This window comes from Prionailurus viverrinus, chromosome C1 (assembly GCF_022837055.1).
Source record: "Prionailurus viverrinus isolate Anna chromosome C1, UM_Priviv_1.0, whole genome shotgun sequence".
Taxonomy (NCBI): Eukaryota; Metazoa; Chordata; class Mammalia; order Carnivora; family Felidae; genus Prionailurus; species Prionailurus viverrinus.
The window spans coordinates 90,364,186-90,381,563 of record NC_062568.1 but is presented as its reverse complement, the minus strand read 5'-3'; the positions used below and the strand labels follow the sequence as shown (position 1 = coordinate 90,381,563).

The window sequence follows — 17,378 nt, the reverse complement described above, 5'->3', positions numbered from 1 at the left end:
ATAGTGCAACAATGATTTTGAGTAGACTCCTTAATACCCCTTACCCATTTAGCCCATCCCCCCTCCTACAACTCCTCCAGTAACCCTCTGTTTGTTCTCCATATTTAAGAGTCTCTTATGTTTTGTCCCTCTCCCTGCTTTTATATTATTTTTGCTTCCCAGCCCTTATGTTCAACTGTTTTGTCTTAAATTCCTCATATGAGTGAGGTCATCTGATTTTGTCTTTCTCTAATTTCACTTAGGATAATACCCTCTAGTTCCATTCACGTCATTGCAAATGGCAAGATTTCATTCTTTTTGATTGCAGAGTAATACTCCATTGTATATATATACACGACATCTTCTTTATCTATTCATCCATCGATGGACATTTGGGCTCTTTCCATACTTGGGCTATTGTTGATAGTGCTGCTATAAACATTGGGGTGCATGTGTCCCTTCAAAACAGAATACCTGTATCCCTTGGATAAATACCTAGTAGTGCAACTGCTGGGTCATAGGTAGTTCTATTTTTAATTTTCTGAGGAACCTCAATACTATTTTCCAGAGTGGCTCCACCAGTTTGCATTCCCATCAGCAGTGCAAAAGAGATTCTCTTTCTCTGCATCTTTGCCAACATCTTTTGTTGCCTGAGTTGTTAATGTTAGCCATTCTGACAGGTTTAAGGTGGTATCTCATTGTGGTTTTGATTTGTATTTCCCTGATGATGAGTGAAGTTGAGCATTTTTTCATATGTCAGTTGGCCATCGGGATGTCTTCTTTGGAGAAGTGTCTATTCATGTCTTTTGCCCATTTCTTCACTGGATTATTTGTTTTTTGGGTGTTGAGTTCGATAAACTCTTGGTTTGTCTCTCCTTTTATTCCTTTGCTTGTTTGTTTTGTTTCTTCAATTCCACATATGAATGAGATCATATGGTAATTTTCTTTCTCTGAATGACTTATATCACTTAGCATTATATTCTCTAACTCTATCCATGTCATTGCAAATGGCAAGGTTTCATTTTTTTATGGTTGAATCATATCCTGTGTGTATGCGTGTGTGTGTATGTGTACCACATCTTCTTTATCCATTCATCCATTGATGGACACTTGGGCTGCTTCCATAATTTCGCTATTGTAAATAATGCTGCAAGAAACATAGGGGTGTTTGAGTTAGTGTTTTTGTATTTTGGGGGTAAATACCCAGTAATGTGATTATTGGATCACAGGATAATTCTATTCTTAACTTTTTAAGAGAAACCTCCTTACTGTTTTCCAGAGAGGCTGTACCAGTTTTTTATTCCTGCCGACAGTGCAAAAGGTTTCCTTTTACTCTACATCCTCACCAACACTTGTTTCTTGCGTTTTTTATTTCAGCCATTTTAATAGGTACATTTCCCTGATGATGAGTGATGTTGAGCATCTTTTCATGTGTCTTTTGGCCATCTGTAGGTCTTCTTTGCAGAAATGTCTGTTTATGTCTTCTGCCCATTTTTAATTGGATTAGTTTTTTGGGTATTGAGTTGTATCTGTTCCTTATATATTTTGGATAGTAACCCTTTATTGGATATGTCATTTACAAATATCTTCTCCCATTCAGTAGATTGACTTTGAGTTTTGTTTATGGTTCCCTTTTCTTTCCCTTGCCTCAGGAGACATCTAGAAAAATGCTGCTAAGACTAATGTCAGAGAAATTACTGCTTGTGCTCTCTTCAAGGATTTTTATGGTTACAGGTCTCACATTTAGGTCCATTTTGAGTTTATTTTTGTGTATGGTGTAAGAAACTAGTCCAGTTTTATTCTTTTACATGTAGCTGTTCAATTTTTCCAACACCATTTGCTGAAGACATTGTCTTTTCCTGTTGTGTATTCATCCCTCCTTTGCAGAAGACTAACTGACCATATAATTGTGGGTTTATTTCTGGGTTTTCTGTTCCATTCCATTGATCTATGTGTCTATTTTTATCAAGTACCATATTATTTTGATTACTACTGCTTCGTAATATAACTTGAAGTCTGGAACTGTGATACCTCCACTTTTGTTTTTCTTTCTCAAGCTTGCTTTGGCTATTTGAGGTCTTTTGTGGTTCCATACAAATTTTAGAGGAGTTTGTTACAGTTCTATGAAAAATGTTGTTGGTATTTTGAAAGGAACTGCATTAAATATGTAGTGGCTTTGGGCAGTATAGACATTTTAACAATATTTGTTCTTCTAACCTATGAGCATGTAATGTTTGTTTCTTGGAGTGGTCTCGAATCTCTTTCATTAGTGTTTTACAGTTTTCAGAATACAAGTCTTTCACCTCTTTGGTTAAGTTTATTCTCAGATATTTTATTGTTTTTGGTATAACTGTAAATGAGATTGTTTTCTTAATTTCACTTTCTGCTGCTTCATTATTAGTGGATAGGAATGCAACAGATTTCTGTACATTGATTTTATATCCTGCAACTTTTATCCTTTATGAATATACCTGTAGATAGAAATCTAGTACTTCTAATACATCTAATCTTTTAACACTGAGTTCTATAAGCAGTCCATTTCACAGTGAAGCAGATGGGCTACAATACCAGGAAAAGAGGGCAACTTCAATTTAATACTTTACCCAATACAATTTTACAAAAGAACCTGGGATCCTAAGCCTTTCCATACAACTTTTTGGAACAAGATATAATAAAGCAATCATTTTATCCAACCATTCTTTCTTTTCTTCCTTTCTTTCCTTTCCTTCCTCCCTTCTCCCTCCTCTCTCCTCTCCTCTCCTCTCCTCTCCTCTCCTCTCCTCTCCTCTCCTCTCCTCTTCTCCCCTCCTCTCCTCTCCTCTCCTCTCCTCTCCTCTCCTCCCTCTCTATGATAGGTGAGAGCTGATATTCACTTAAATGACATATTCTGTAACTGAACTAACATTACTTCACTTGTTAGTGTGTCACAGATAGAAACTACACCAGGTGGAGCTGACACACAAAGGTAACTTTATTTGTAGCAAATAAGGAGATCACAGGGAATAACTTCCAAAGCCATGAGTCCCTGAGCAAGGGTGAGTGGGTTCCTTTTATTTAGGGTTAGGATGAATATTTAGAAAGGGGAGACTTGTTATTGTATGGAGAGGCAAGCATAAAGTCATGCATGTGCCTTAAGGAATCATACCTATACATACATTGTACGTTATGTAAATGAGGCTTGTGCTCCTCCTAGGGAAGAGATTTTAGAATGATAATGATGTAAAGGTAGTAACTGTCCACTACTCCATGAGTCACTCCATGGTCCATCTGTGCAAGTTTCAGTTGGAGGTTAAGCTCAAACTGGTCTAAGTGGTCTGGACCAGTGGGAGCTCTCTGTCTGGGCAGGTGTTATTGCTTGAGGGGAGTTTCAGTTCCCACCACCAGATACCCATTGGGTTTTTTGTCTAAGTTAAGAGATAGCTGGAAAAAAGAGTTCAATTAAAAACTTGTTCTCATGAAAGTTGATCTCAGGGAAGTTTGATCATAAAAATATTGATCAAAACAGCTCATCTAATTCTTTTAAAATTAAACTCAATTTTCAAAAACATTTCTAAACTCTAAACTCTATCTACTGTTTCTAAACTCTATCTACCAGTCATGTCAGTAAAGTCATCAAATTTGTACTACTATAGCATAAGCATGAATAAACCTTATTTGTGTGTTAAAAATTTGTATACATAGAATGTACAGAAATTTCAATTCTGAATTTTCTCCATGTTTGCACAGGGATGCTTAAAAATCATGAATAGGAAAACAGACACCATTTTAAACCCATGGTCACTAACAAATATTAAATTTTTTAGCTATCCTACTGCACTGATGGCCAAGTGCATGTACTCTGGAGCCAGACTGTCCGGGTTCAAATCGTGTCTCTATCATTTACAATCTGAGTCCTTGAGCAAGTCACTTAAACTCTGTGCTTTAGTTTCTCCATCTATAGAAGGGATAAAAGTACCTACTCCTCAGGGAGCGGTGGTGGAAGTTAAAGACTTAGTGCATAAAATATGTAGGGAGTAGTGCTTGGCCCATGATGCCCGTGGTACCCAAGGTATAAGTGCTAGCTCTTATTGCTGTATTTCCCCAGCAAACTGTAAAAACCACTTCAACCTTTACTATTTTCTTCGAAATCACAACCCATGCCTTTTGGCTTTCAAATACCCCACCACAAAGGGAAAAAAGAATTCATCATCTGAACATTTTTACCTTTTGTTGCTTTCATTCATCCTCATTTCCTTTCTTTTTGTCATGAGAGGTATTTCTTCTTTTCTCTAAGGCAAATCTCTCCATCTGTGATTCCAAACCTAACCATTCCTGCCACCTCAAAATTCCTGCATGACTCCTCCCTCTCAAATGGAAATGTCTCCACCTTTATTAAAGCCTTCCTCCAGACCACATGGCCATAGAGCTAATATACTATCTCTCTCTTCCTCTACAAGGATAACATTATTGTTTTATTTGCACTTTATTATTACCAACCATATCCTTACTAAAGAACAAGAGGCCAAATGTGCCTGGTTTAGAGCCAGAGTCCCTTTCTTACACAAAAGAACTGGCACAGGACAAGGTTCTCTTCAGTCTCACAATGCCCTGATCCCTGTGCAGCAGGGAATACTGCAGTGGCCTCATTATACGTCACTGCATATTATAAATAGGATCCTACCTGTGTGAAGCTGCTGAGGCAAGACAGCAAAGAGGAAATGCACTCTGTGCATAATGGAAAAGTGTTTAGAGCAGTTTGCCTTCTAAAAAGTTTTTAAGGCACTAAGGAATGCTCTCATCCCCAAAGTGACAAGAAATTTTAAATTATGGGTTGGTTTAATCATTTTTATAGAAAAGGTACTGGCATTTCTCTTAAAAGGTTTTCGGTAAAATGAGGTGTTGCAATATACCAGAAAAACACTGAGAGTTGGCCAAACCATACCACTTACATCTGTCCTTTTTTCCTAGGAAAGTACTATGCTGATCCTAAATCTAAAGAATTTGTTCATTTTAACCCATTGTATTCTCAACAAATATTACAAAGCAATAAAAGTAATGATATAGAAGAAGAAAAGTAATTGTCATGATCTGGGATCATTCACTAATTGACTTTTTACCAGTAACGTTATTTTACCTTCATTTCCTTTGTTTAGTGTCACTGCTGTTAGCCTGGACTACCAGTGTGGCATCCCAACTGAATTCCCTGCTTACAGGCTTGTCCCTTCCAGTGCATTCTCCACATAGCTATAGTTCTTTTCCCAAGGCACAAATCCAATCATTTTACTCTATTTTACTCTCTACCTCATTGCTCAGAACCCTTAGGACAAACTATAAACTATGATCTTTATGATAGGGTTACTGCTCCCTCTGATCTTCAACTAGTCTCAGAATTCCTCCCTGACACTTCATGTTTTGGCTATGATGACCTACTTTTGATTCCCTAAATATGCCTTTTCTGGCCAATCTTTGTGAGTTTGCACAAACTATTCATCTGTCTTGACATACACTCTATCAACCCCAACCGATTTCCATTTCACTTCCCCTCTACTCTAGTTGGCTAAATCACACTTGATTCCTTGGGATATCTTTTCCGAACTCTCAAGACTGGGATACATGTCTTATCCAAAGTGCTCCCAACATATCTTGTTTTTAATTTAAACATTAAATATACTGGGCTGTAGTTGAACATTTATTTTACTGTCTTCTCCAACAGACTGCAAGTTCCTTCAAAGATAGACAATGTATCTTGCTCAACATTCCTTCCTTCCTATCACCAAGCATGATCCTTGCTAGATAGCAAGCACTCAATAAATATTTGTTGAATAAGTCATGAAAACACATAACCAAAAAAAGGAAGTCTCAACACTAGTATGCATATAACATAGTAGCCAATTTATAATCTGTGGTATTCCAAAAGTCCATTTATAAATTGGTTTGGTAGCACTCTGAAACACATTTTTTTCATAGAAACATTATTACAAGTAGTCTAAAACTAGCTACTTCCTCCAAAGTCTATTTCATCTATAATGTAGACAAACTGTATTATTTACAGTTACTACAGACCCTGACTGTTGGATGTCACTAATGCTGGGGAAAATGTATTAAGAATTCCAACTCAGCAATGCCATGAATTATTTCTGGCTGCTGTCCAGAAATAGAAATACAGAGTTCCAGTTTACATAGGTGGTTGAGGACAAAGGTTCTAACAGGAAGGAATGAAAAACGACCAAACACCAGGAATTAGGGTAGCAAGGACTGGTCTTCTGCTGCCATTAATCTTTGGAAACATTTCCAGTCTGGGGAAAACTGACTTTTCCTCACCTTTCGCTCCTTTCAAGGATCCTAGGAATCAGGTGCCAATTTTCTACTGATTGCTGATACTTGTCTGACATCCAACTAGGATTTTTCACCACAGATTTGAAATTACCTAAAAGGTTCTCATATATACTCTTTCTACAGAAGCAAGCATTTTGTACTCAGTATCAAGTACTTAGAAAGCTAAGCAAGCAAGCAAACAAGAAAAAAACAGCTATTAAATCTTGGAAAAACAACAGTTGTCAAACAAAAGAAATGTAATTATAGCTCAACTGTGAAATGTTTAACAAAGTCATTATATTGTAAACAACGAACACTGATCAAACCAAAAATTTTAACATGGCAAAATGGAGCAGGGGAAATGTATTGCAAATATTTTCTTCCCATCTGTATTTTACATTTTCTTTTTCCTAACAAAACAGGTAGAGGAAGAATCCCAAGCAGGCTCTCGCTGTCAGTGCAAAGCCCGATGCAGAGCTCAATCTCACAAACCCCAAGATCATGACCTGAGCTGAAATCAGAGTCCTGTGCTTAACGGACTGAGCCATTCAAGCACCCCTCAGGTAACTTTTTATCTATGGTGCAAAACAATGGTCCAAGGCTCATTTTTCCCCCTATGGATATTCAATTGTCTCAACACTATTCTTTGAAAAGACTATCATTTCCCTATTGAGTTATCTTATCTCATTCCCTAACATCAATTGACAATCTATATGAAGGTCTATTTCTGGACTCTCTTTTTTGGTTCACTAATCTAAATGGCTATCCTTATGCCAATTATCACAAAGTCTTAATTACTGTAACTTTATTCTAAGTATTTATATCATGCAGTATGCGTCTTTCAACTTTGTTCAGGATTAATTTGGCTAAAGTTAAGTCCTTTGTGCTGCCTCATAAATTTTACATGCAGCTTGTTAGTTAATTTCTACAAAAGACTACAGGGATTTTGATTAGCATTGCAGTGAAAATATAAGTTAATTTACAGAGAAACGGGATCTTAACAATAATGAATCCTCTAATTCATGAACATGATCTACCTTGCCATTTATTTAAGCTTGCTTTGTATTCTCTAGACCATGTTTTGTAGTTTTCAGTTATATTTTGTTGAATTTATCTCAAAGTAGGTCATGTTTATTGATGTTATTGCAAACTGTATTTTTTAAATTTGAACTTGCAATTTTTTATTGCCAGTATATAAAACTACAAATGATTTTTGTATTTTAACATGAATCCTGCAACCTTGATAAATTCACTCAGTTCTAGTGGCTTGAAGTGTTCTTGGATTTTCCATGCAGACAATCATGTCTGTATACTTCTTCCTTTTCAATCTGTGTACCTTTTATTTGTTTTTCTAGCCTTATTACACAGTTATAAGAACAATGTTAAACCAAACAATGTTGGACAGAAGTGGTGAGAACAGATTCTCTTGTAATGTTCTAGATTTTAAGGGAATAGCATTCTGTCTTTGAGCATGAAGTATGATGTTAATTGTAAGTTTTTCACAAATGCCTTTTATTCAGATGATAAAGTCCTTTTCTATTCCTTGTTTGCTGAGAGATTTTATTATAATGAATGTGGCAAGGCAACTGTTTGAGCTCTGAGGCTGAGGATAAGGAGATATGCTACTGGCTGAGAAGGGTTGGATAGGACTGCTGGCTTGGTTCTGTACCCAAGTGAGGCTGGAGAATGGGCTCCATATTTGCCTGGATTTTCTGGTCAGGCTTACTAGATGATCAGGTCTGGGTGCAATGTTTGGTTATAGATGGAGTAATGAATTCGTTTCCCTGTCCTGGAAGGGCAGCAAGACAGGACCCAGGGACTGTAAGGTTCATGGTTTGGGGACCCAAATCAGGCAAGACTATATACTGGCCAGGTGAAGCCACCAGTTTTGCTGTGCAGATGAGGGAAGCCATAGGCCATATTCTCTGTTCAAAAGTCACTATGCATGGGCTGTTAGATGGGCTATGCAGATACCATATGCTCTGGTAAGGTTTTCTGATCGGGTAGACTGGAGGCTGTATTCACTAATGAGTGGGGCCATAAATTGTTTCCCTGCCCGAGTGCAGTGGGAGAAGCAGCTACAATGCTAGTAAAGCTCTTTGTTGTCTTAAACTCAAGCTGACCTGTACCCCAAATTCCCTAGCTGAACAGGTGTCTGGCTTTGCTCTGCAAACTATCAACTCTGCCTGCCCTTCTACTGGCTCAGGTGCTTCTGGGGTACATAGCTTTCAGGTATTCTCACTAGCCCCTCTGGTCAGATGAGGCCAGGAATCAGAGTGGGTAGGTACAGTTATGTCTCACCCTTGCCTCAGCTGGAAAGAGGGACTGCTCTAGGTTACTCCCAATTTCCCAAATAGGCTCTCTGTTTGGGAGCTACTGTCAGCCTTGGATATGAATTAAGGCCTGTGCTTAGCACAGGAATCCTCATGCCTGGAACTGGCTTTGCTCTGGGGGCAATCAGCTTGGCCCACTTGCCTCTTGGCTTGAGTGTTACTATGCTGCACAACTTCCAGATGTTTTCACTAGCCCCTCTGGTCAAATGTAGCCAGGAGACATTCTCTGTAGCAGGTGGGGCTATGACTAACCTCGCTGCCTGGGCATGGGCAAACTGGCCTCTACGGTGGGTGAAAATCCTCATATGATATGAATTAAGCAGATATGCACCCTGCTGTGCTCGTTGGTCAGAGTGTGTCACTGATGTGGTTCTGCACATGAGCAAAGTCACCCGTTGGGATAATAACAATGATGTTGCAGGTACAAACTCAGTGTGCCAAGGTTTAGGTGCTGGTTATTGCAAGCTCCTCCCTGCTTCTCTGTCACTGTCAAATTCCCACTGATTGAGCCTCACAAGCTTCTCTGCAATCCCCATGGATAAAGATCAAAGTAGTGGCTCTGGCAGGGCAACCCATAATACTGGGGTGGGGGGTAGGGTGGTGCTGCTGGTGCTGGTTTTTGCCATGGATTTTCTTTTACTGCTGGAGGAGCCAAAGGCTCAGGGGGAATATCCTCGAATGGTGCTGCATTGACTTAGGGGTACAGCTATGCAGTCAACATGTAGCCACTTCTCTTACCCTTATAATGTGGTCTGTCCTGGTCTTTAGGGTGTGGGGGAGAGGGGGGAGGGAAGAGATGTTTCACCCTTACCCCTGTGTGCTAAGATTCTCTTAGGGGTATCTTCTTCCTGAATACTTGTGAGTTATTGTTCTTGTGAGGAGTAACAAATTCAGGAACAACCTATGTTGTCATCTTAGTGACCTATCAATTTCCTCTTTAATCCTGGAAATAATCTTTGTTCTGAAGTCTCTATTATCTGATATTACAGTATTTACACATCAGCTTTCCTTTGATTATGTTTGCATGATATAACTTTTTTCATCCACTTATTTTTAACGTTTAGCCTTCATACATAAAAATAACTTTTTTGCAGATATCATGATTTATGCGATGTGACACTTCCTACCATTTATCTTGGTGGGTTTAGATCATTTACATTCAATATAATTATTGATAAAACTAGATTAAAACCCAACATCTTATTAGTTGTGTTCTGATTGAGCCAGTTGTTCTTTTTCCTTTCTTTTCTGCCTTTTTTGGATTAATTTAGATTTCTTTTTTGTCATTAGATTATTGTGTCCATTATATGTACATTTTAAAACGTTTTATCTTGAAATAATTTTAGACACACCAAAGGTTGCAAAAAAAGAATAGTTTCTGTGCAACCTTAATCTAGCTTCCCTAATGATAATTTCTTATATAACCATAGTACCATAGGACCAGGAAAATGGCATTGGTATAATAACACTTTCTACCATCATAATTCCATTGTTTTGAAAATGTTCTAAAAAATGGTGTCACATATGTAAATTTAAAAAAAATTTTTTTTTCAACGTTTATTTATTTTTGGGACAGAGAGAGACAGAGCATGAACAGGGGAGGGGCAGAGAGAGAGGGAGACACAGAATCTGAAACAGGCTCCAGGCTCTGAGCCATCAGCCCAGAGCCCGACGCGGGGCTCGAACTCACAGACCGCGAGATCGTGACCTGGCTGAAGTCGGACGCTTAACCGAATGCGCCACCCAGGCGCCCCACATATGTAAATTTTTGAGACTGGCTTCTTTCCATCAGTATGCGACCTCTGGATTCATCCAGTTTGTTGTGTTTATCAATAGTTCATTCCTTCTTTTTTTTTTTTTAAGTTTATTTATTTTTGAGAGAGAATGAGAGATAGCAGGGGAGGGGCAGAGAGAGAAGGAGAGAGAGAGAATCCCAAGCAGGCTCCACACCATCAGTGCAGAGGCTGATGCAGGGCTCGAACTCACAAACCTTGAGATCATGACCTGAGCCAAAATCAAGAGTCGGACACTTAACCGACTGAGTGACCCAGGTGCCCAATAGTTCAATTCCTTTTAACTGAGTATTCCATTGTATGGATATACTACAATTTGTTTGAAGGACATTTGGACTCATAAAGGGTCTGTGTAAACCAAAGTTTTCATTGCTCTAGGATAAACATCCAGGACATTTAAGATTTTTTTATGATTATATTTTATCTCCTGTATTGGTTTATAAACTGATTGAAAAACTTTTCTTTTTCTTCAATTCTGTTTTTTATCTAGCACTTCCATTTTACTGTTGTAAAATTGTTCATATTGCTGTGGCACCTGGGGACTCAGTTGGTCGAGGGTCCAACTCTTGATCTTGGCTCAGGTCATAATCTTATGGTCATGAGATTGAGCCCAACATGGGGCTCCGTGCTGAGCATGGAGATGGCTTAAGATTTTCTCTTGCCTCCCCTGCTCACACATGCATGCTGTCTCTTTCTCAAAAAAAACTAAAAATAAATAAAATATTCATATTTATTCTGAAATTCTCCACCTTTTCATGTATACTGTTTACCTTTGCCACTAGATCATTTAACATATTATTCATAGCTTTCTACAAGACCTTGTCTAATAGTTCTACAGTCTAAGTCATTTATCAATTTGACTTTATTATTTGCTTTATCTCTTGAGAATGGATTATTTTTTTAAAAAATTACTTTTGTTTATTTCATAATTTCTATTATGTGTGAGAACTTATATATAGAAGAATAGAACAGTCTGAGATAATTGATACTTATACCCAGAAATGGGCATGCTTTTTTTTTTTTTGAGGGGGGGTGGTCAGGATGATAGTGTGGGAAGGAGTGAGACAATCTCGTCAGTAATGAGTTTTATTTAGGTTCCCTTATATTTAGGTTTTTTGTTACATTTGCCTTCAATACACAACAAACTTTGAACTCCCCCAGCAATAGGATGCTTCTACCTTGTGCTAGTATGTGCCAAGATTTTTTGTTTTGTTTTTTTTTTAGGTATTCCAGCTGCATACTCCAGTTGTCCCTACATGCCTGCACTGAAGACTCATGTCTCTCTCCCTTGACAGACTGATCTTCATGGTTTCTCAGTGTTAAGTTCCTGGTAGGGGGCAGGGGACCTCTTAAGTCTCCTAGTACCAACTCAATGTAAGGCAGGCCCCTTGATCCAGCTGAGCCTTACAGGTGGGACTTCCCTGGAGTTTCTGCCTCTCCCCCAGCTATAATGGATCTCTGTCTCATAACAGTGCAAGTTCCTGATTTCGATAGGGTTTTCTGCCTAGCCTGCATGGGTAAATAGCTTTTGTTACGAACCAGCACCCAGAAGCAATTTTGCTTAATATAAGGTTCTCGAAGTAGGTACTGGACTTAGTAGTCCACTAATGGGGGTGCTCTATGATCTTCTAGTCAGCACCTGGTAGAGGCCAATGGAAATAAAGCTTCTGAGTGAGTGTGGACTTGCTGTGTCAAGACACCCTTATTCTGAATAGTCAGGATAGCCCATGCCGAGTCTTTATAATTTTCTTAAAATTTTAGCTATTTTCTTTTTATCCACTTTTATGGTAACTACCCTCATGCTAACCTTGCTCTGTCAGGTAGTAAATTTTCATGTTTCATCTTTCCTCTCAACAAACTCAATAAAAGAAGAAAGTTTTCTGAACCTAAGAAAGCATATCTATGAAAAACTTAAAGATAACATCATAATTAATGGTGAAAGGCTGAATGCTTTCCCCCTATCGATGATAGCAAGGCAAAGTTGTTCAATCGTATTGCTTCCACTCAAAACTGTATTTGCATTCCTTCAATGTAATAGTCAAGAAAAATTAATAAAAGATTACACCCATGTCTTTACGTGCAGACAAAATGATGTTCTATACAGAAAATCCCACAGAATTTACCAAAAATCCATAAGCATTAATAAGTGAGCTCAGCAAAATCAAAGGACAAAAGTTCAATAAATAAAAAGAGACAATAATTCTGCATTTAGCAATAAAAAGTAGAAATTTAAATTTAAAAATACTATTTACAAGTGCCTAAAAAGACGTGAAATCACTAGAATAAATCTAGCAAAATGTATTCACTGAGACTAGAAAACAAGGCTAGGAGAAATTAAAGAAGACACTCTTTCCATAGATCAGGAAATTCAATAGTATTAAGAAGTCAGTTCTTCCAAATGAATTTATAATTCAAAATAATTCCAATCAAAATTGTATATACTTAACAAACTAATTGTAAAACTCATCAGTCTTTTTATAAAATTTAACCTGTGTCTTCCATATGACCCAGCAGTTCTATTCCTGGTTATTTACTCAAGGGAAATGAAAATCTGTCCATATAAATATCAGTACATGAATGATCACAGCAATTTTACTCACAGTGGCCCAAACTCATAAGACACACCAAATGGTCATTAGCTGGTGAAGGAATAAATCCATACACTAGAATATTATTCAGAAATAAAAATGGAAAAAATGAAATGACATAGGCAAAAACATGGATCAGTATTCAGAAGCTTTATGCTAAGTGAAAGAAGCCAGACACAAGACTATATACTATATGATTCTATTTTTGTAACATTCAGGAAAACACAAACCTACAGTGATAGAAAGCAGATGTGTGAATGCTGAGGTGCAGAGGGCGGGTGTGAGGCAAAGGACTACAAAGGTGCATGAAAGAATTTTTTGTGGTAATGGAAATATTCTTTATCTTGATGGTGCTGGTGATTGACTCTATGTATTGGACAAGTCTCATCAGGCTATACATTTTAAAAGGATGAATTTCACTGAATGTAAATTATACCTTAATATACCTTACTTAAAAAATTATCTTATAAAAAAATCTCAGAATTGGAAAGGAATGACACTCATTAGCATGTCTAAGTTCTACCATGCTAGTAAAAACAACAATGTGTGATGAATCTACTTTATATTCATACTGAGATTTAAAACTCTAACACCTCTAATTTGCACTTTTAGACAAATAGAATATGAGCACATCTATCTCTGTTGGGAACAAGAAACATAATACCAATTAAAATGATTGACTTAAATTAAAAAAAAACATTATTTGTAGCAGTTATGTAGCAAAAGCCACAGAAAAATCTGATGACAAAGATGAATATATTTATGTCCTTTAAATGAAAAAGTATAAAGCGTATTATACTCCCTCATCAAAGTGTACCCATATATCGGAAAGGATCAGTATATGGACCAATATAACGGTGTTTATTATACCATTGTTTATGTTGAATATGTCTGAATTTTTCCATAAAAGAGAGTTAAAAAATTAAATGGCAAAGACATGCTGTTGTATGCAAATAAGCTGTTGAAATATAAGCATTAAAATACATTAAATAATTTGTATCAAGACAAATACATGATGTCCCAGCAATGAGTACCTTGGCAATAGCAGTTTGTTTAAACATGCGAGTAATCAACCCCATGACAGTCTCGGTGGCACCTGAATTTGGAGCTCTCATTAATTTTTCCCACTCCTCAAAACTGGTATTCAATTCCTGTGTGGGAGAAAATAATAATGTTTAGAAATACACCATAAAGAACAAAAAAGCAACTAATGCAATAATGAATTATGTTCTACTCTTTTTTCTTTTTTCTTTGGAAAGATATAAAAAGAAATTCTCAAAGATACCAATGTGTTCATTTAAAAACATCAATATGGGGCGCCTGGGTGGTTCAGTCGGTTGAGTGTCCAACTTCGGCTCAGATCATGATCTCATGGTTTGTGGGTTGGAGCCCACCGTGTTGGGCTCTGTGTTGACAGCTCACAGCCTGGAGCCTTTTTCGGATTCTGTGTCTCCCTCTCTCTGTCCCTCCCCTGCTCGTGCTCTGTCTCTCAAAAATAAATAAACGTTAAAAAAAAACCTTTTTTTTAAATTTTTTTTCAACGTTTATTTATTTTTGGGGGGACAGAGAGAGACAGAGCATGAACGGGGGAGGGGCAGAGAGAGAGGGAGACACAGAATCGGAAACAGGCTCCAGGCTCTGAGCCATCAGCCCAGAGCCTGACGCGGGGCTCGAACTCACGGACCACGAGATTGTGACCTGGCTGAAGTCGGATGCTTAACCGACTGCGCCACCCAGGCGCCCCAAAAAACCCTTTTTTTAAAACATCAATATGGAGACAGGTCAGTCACATGTTCACACCAATGACAAAAACCAATGAAAAGCTGTGGGTGAAAGCCAAGCCCTTTGCTAATACCATAAATCAAACAATGGGAGCTTCCCCATATGGAAAAACATTTTGTAAAGTAAAAATAAAAGTCTGCATACATAAGAAAGGAAAATAGTGAAAATATATACAGCAGCAGGTATTTTGATAAAGAAATCGGATTTCATTTAAGTAAGCATAAAGACTTGAGGGATATTAGCAAAATAAAAATGTAACATAGTCACATATTGACTCTTATTTTTCTTTCGTTTTTTTAATGTCTATTTATTTATTTTGAGAGAGAGAGTGTGCGTGTGAGGAGGGGAAGGGCAGAGAGAGGGAGAGAGACAGAATCCCTAGCAGGCTCCATGCTGACAGCATACAGCCCAATACATGACTCTATCCCATGAACCGTGAGATCATTACCTGAGCTAAAATCAAGAGTGTGATGCCTAACTGACTGAGTCCAGCAGGTACCCGTTTTTCTTTCTAATGCTAACATAATGGATAAAGAAAATCAGATCATTTTATTTTACCAATAACATATTGCTCAATGTTTACAAAATGTCTACCTTAAGCTTTCAAGATAAAACAACGTAATGAATAGTCTTTGTTGACAAAGTCTTGTCCAGATTTAAAGCAATTTCAGATAATATATAAGCATTGCACTCCCTAAAAGTAAATGTAGGTCAGGATTTCTAAGGACCTTCACATCTTCCATCATGATCACAGTTTTAAGATCTCAAGAAGCCTACCTCCAATTTACTCTAGAAGATAGCTCAAACTTGAAAAAAATCCTAGAGCAAGAAACACAACTCCCTTCCTAATTATTGGGCTTCATACCCTACAGATCCTTAGAATTCTTAATACTAACTTTTTGTTGCAATTGAAGTGCTTTTTTTCTAGAGTGAGCAGAAATTTTTTTCAATCAGCAGGATACTGAATCTTTTCACATTGATGACTGAAGTTAATTACTTCCTGTTCTTGTCTTAAAATGATACAAAGTCAGTTCATATGTTCTATTAATTAAACCTATTTTAAGAAAGCAGACTTTTCCTTCTATGAAATATCAATATGTACAATCTTTCATAGTATAATTTAAAATGACTTAAAGTAAGACTTCCAATTGGGGCACTTGAGTTGGTCAGTTGGTTAAGTGTCCGACTCTTAGGTTTCAGCTCAGGTCATGATCTCAAGACCCGCATCAGGCTCTGCACTGACAGTGCAGAACCTGCTTGGGATTCTCTCTCTGCCCCTCCCCTGCTCACACACACACACACTCACTCTCTCTCAAAATAAATAAACTTTAAAAAAAAATTAAAAAAGAAAAAAGACTTCCAATCAAACACATGTTCTTACCTTGGCAGCTGCTGATGGAAGATCAAAGGGAATCCGCTGCCTGACTTTAGGGGGCAGCTGGGTTAAAACATCAGTCTTCAATCTTCTAATCATTATGTCACTTAGTAGATGATGAAGTTCATTCAGATTTGATGCCCCTCTACAATCCCACTGAGGCCTTTTACCAAAAAATCTGTTAACATGCAGAAAAGTTATGTTGCAAAGCTGACTGTTAGAGCAGGAAAACAATTTTTCCAGGTTTTTTTTTTTCCTTTTAATGATAAGGAGCCACGACACTGTTTTTACTGTTATTTCTGAATGCAAATTAGTTTCTAAAAGCTCAGCTTGAGAAATAGTAATGAGTAAGATTACATATTACTCTCAGCCACAGAAAATGTTAATTGTCTAACATACTGTTTACGCTGAATTAATGCAAGACTAGAATGAACTGATAACTTTAACTACCACTGGCATTTTGGGTGGGCTCACAAATGGCAGTGTGCTAAACAGATCTAGCCCCATGTAGGCACTACTTGCCAGTGTTCCAGCTAGTCTACATAACAATCAAACCACCTAGAACACTGCCATAATCTCTAAGAGAAGGTATCTCCCACTCTGCTGTTAAGCATAACAGATTCATCACTTGGTGATCTCTTCTTCCTTTGAAACCACTGGACAGACAGTAAAGGAAATTAAAAAAAAAAAAAAGACATAAACCCACTATGAAGAGAGGAGGGGAGAGAAAAAAATCATAGGATAAAAAAAATCTCAACATATATTTGTAAGTCAATGCTGACAGACCAATGGTAGCTAATTTGGCAAAAGCAAAGAAACCACAACTTAAAGTGCTTGCAAAAGTGAACAAATCCTCTAGACCTTTGAGAAGATCATAAGTTAGAAGAACCAAGCATTGAGGGTGTAAAGAAAAGAGATGGAATCTACTGGATCTACTGAATCTAGGGATCAAGAGAGCTGGCCTAATAATATCTCCCTATCATGACAACCTAAAAACTACCCACAAAATTCCCAATCATCTTCTAGGGCCCATACTATTGAAGATAGCTGGTGGAGAATAATTAACAACAGGAAAACTCCTGTTAGGTTGTATCATGATTACTGACATCAATATTTAAATGATTATTCATTTTAATGGCATTGTGGTGGTATTTTAGGACAACAGTGTCAATTTGAGAAACTTGAAACTCGTTAACTTTATTTTGTTAATTAAATGTATTTTGATAACAAACAT

At 37.5% G+C, this 17,378-nt stretch overlaps 1 protein-coding gene across 6 annotated transcripts in view; it reads right to left on the bottom strand.

Moving 5' to 3' along the window:
• ZRANB3 (zinc finger RANBP2-type containing 3) overlaps positions 1-17,378 on the bottom strand; it is a 311,003-nt gene that overhangs the window by 70,253 nt on the left and 223,372 nt on the right. For all 6 annotated transcript variants that reach the window (XM_047873303.1, XM_047873301.1, XM_047873302.1 and 3 more), the window contains 2 exons: positions 16,151-16,322; positions 14,022-14,138 (listed from right to left, as the gene is read on the bottom strand). In XM_047873303.1, the coding sequence (XP_047729259.1) occupies positions 14,022-14,138; positions 16,151-16,322 (289 nt within the window). The remainder of the gene's footprint in view (positions 1-14,021; positions 14,139-16,150; positions 16,323-17,378) is intronic.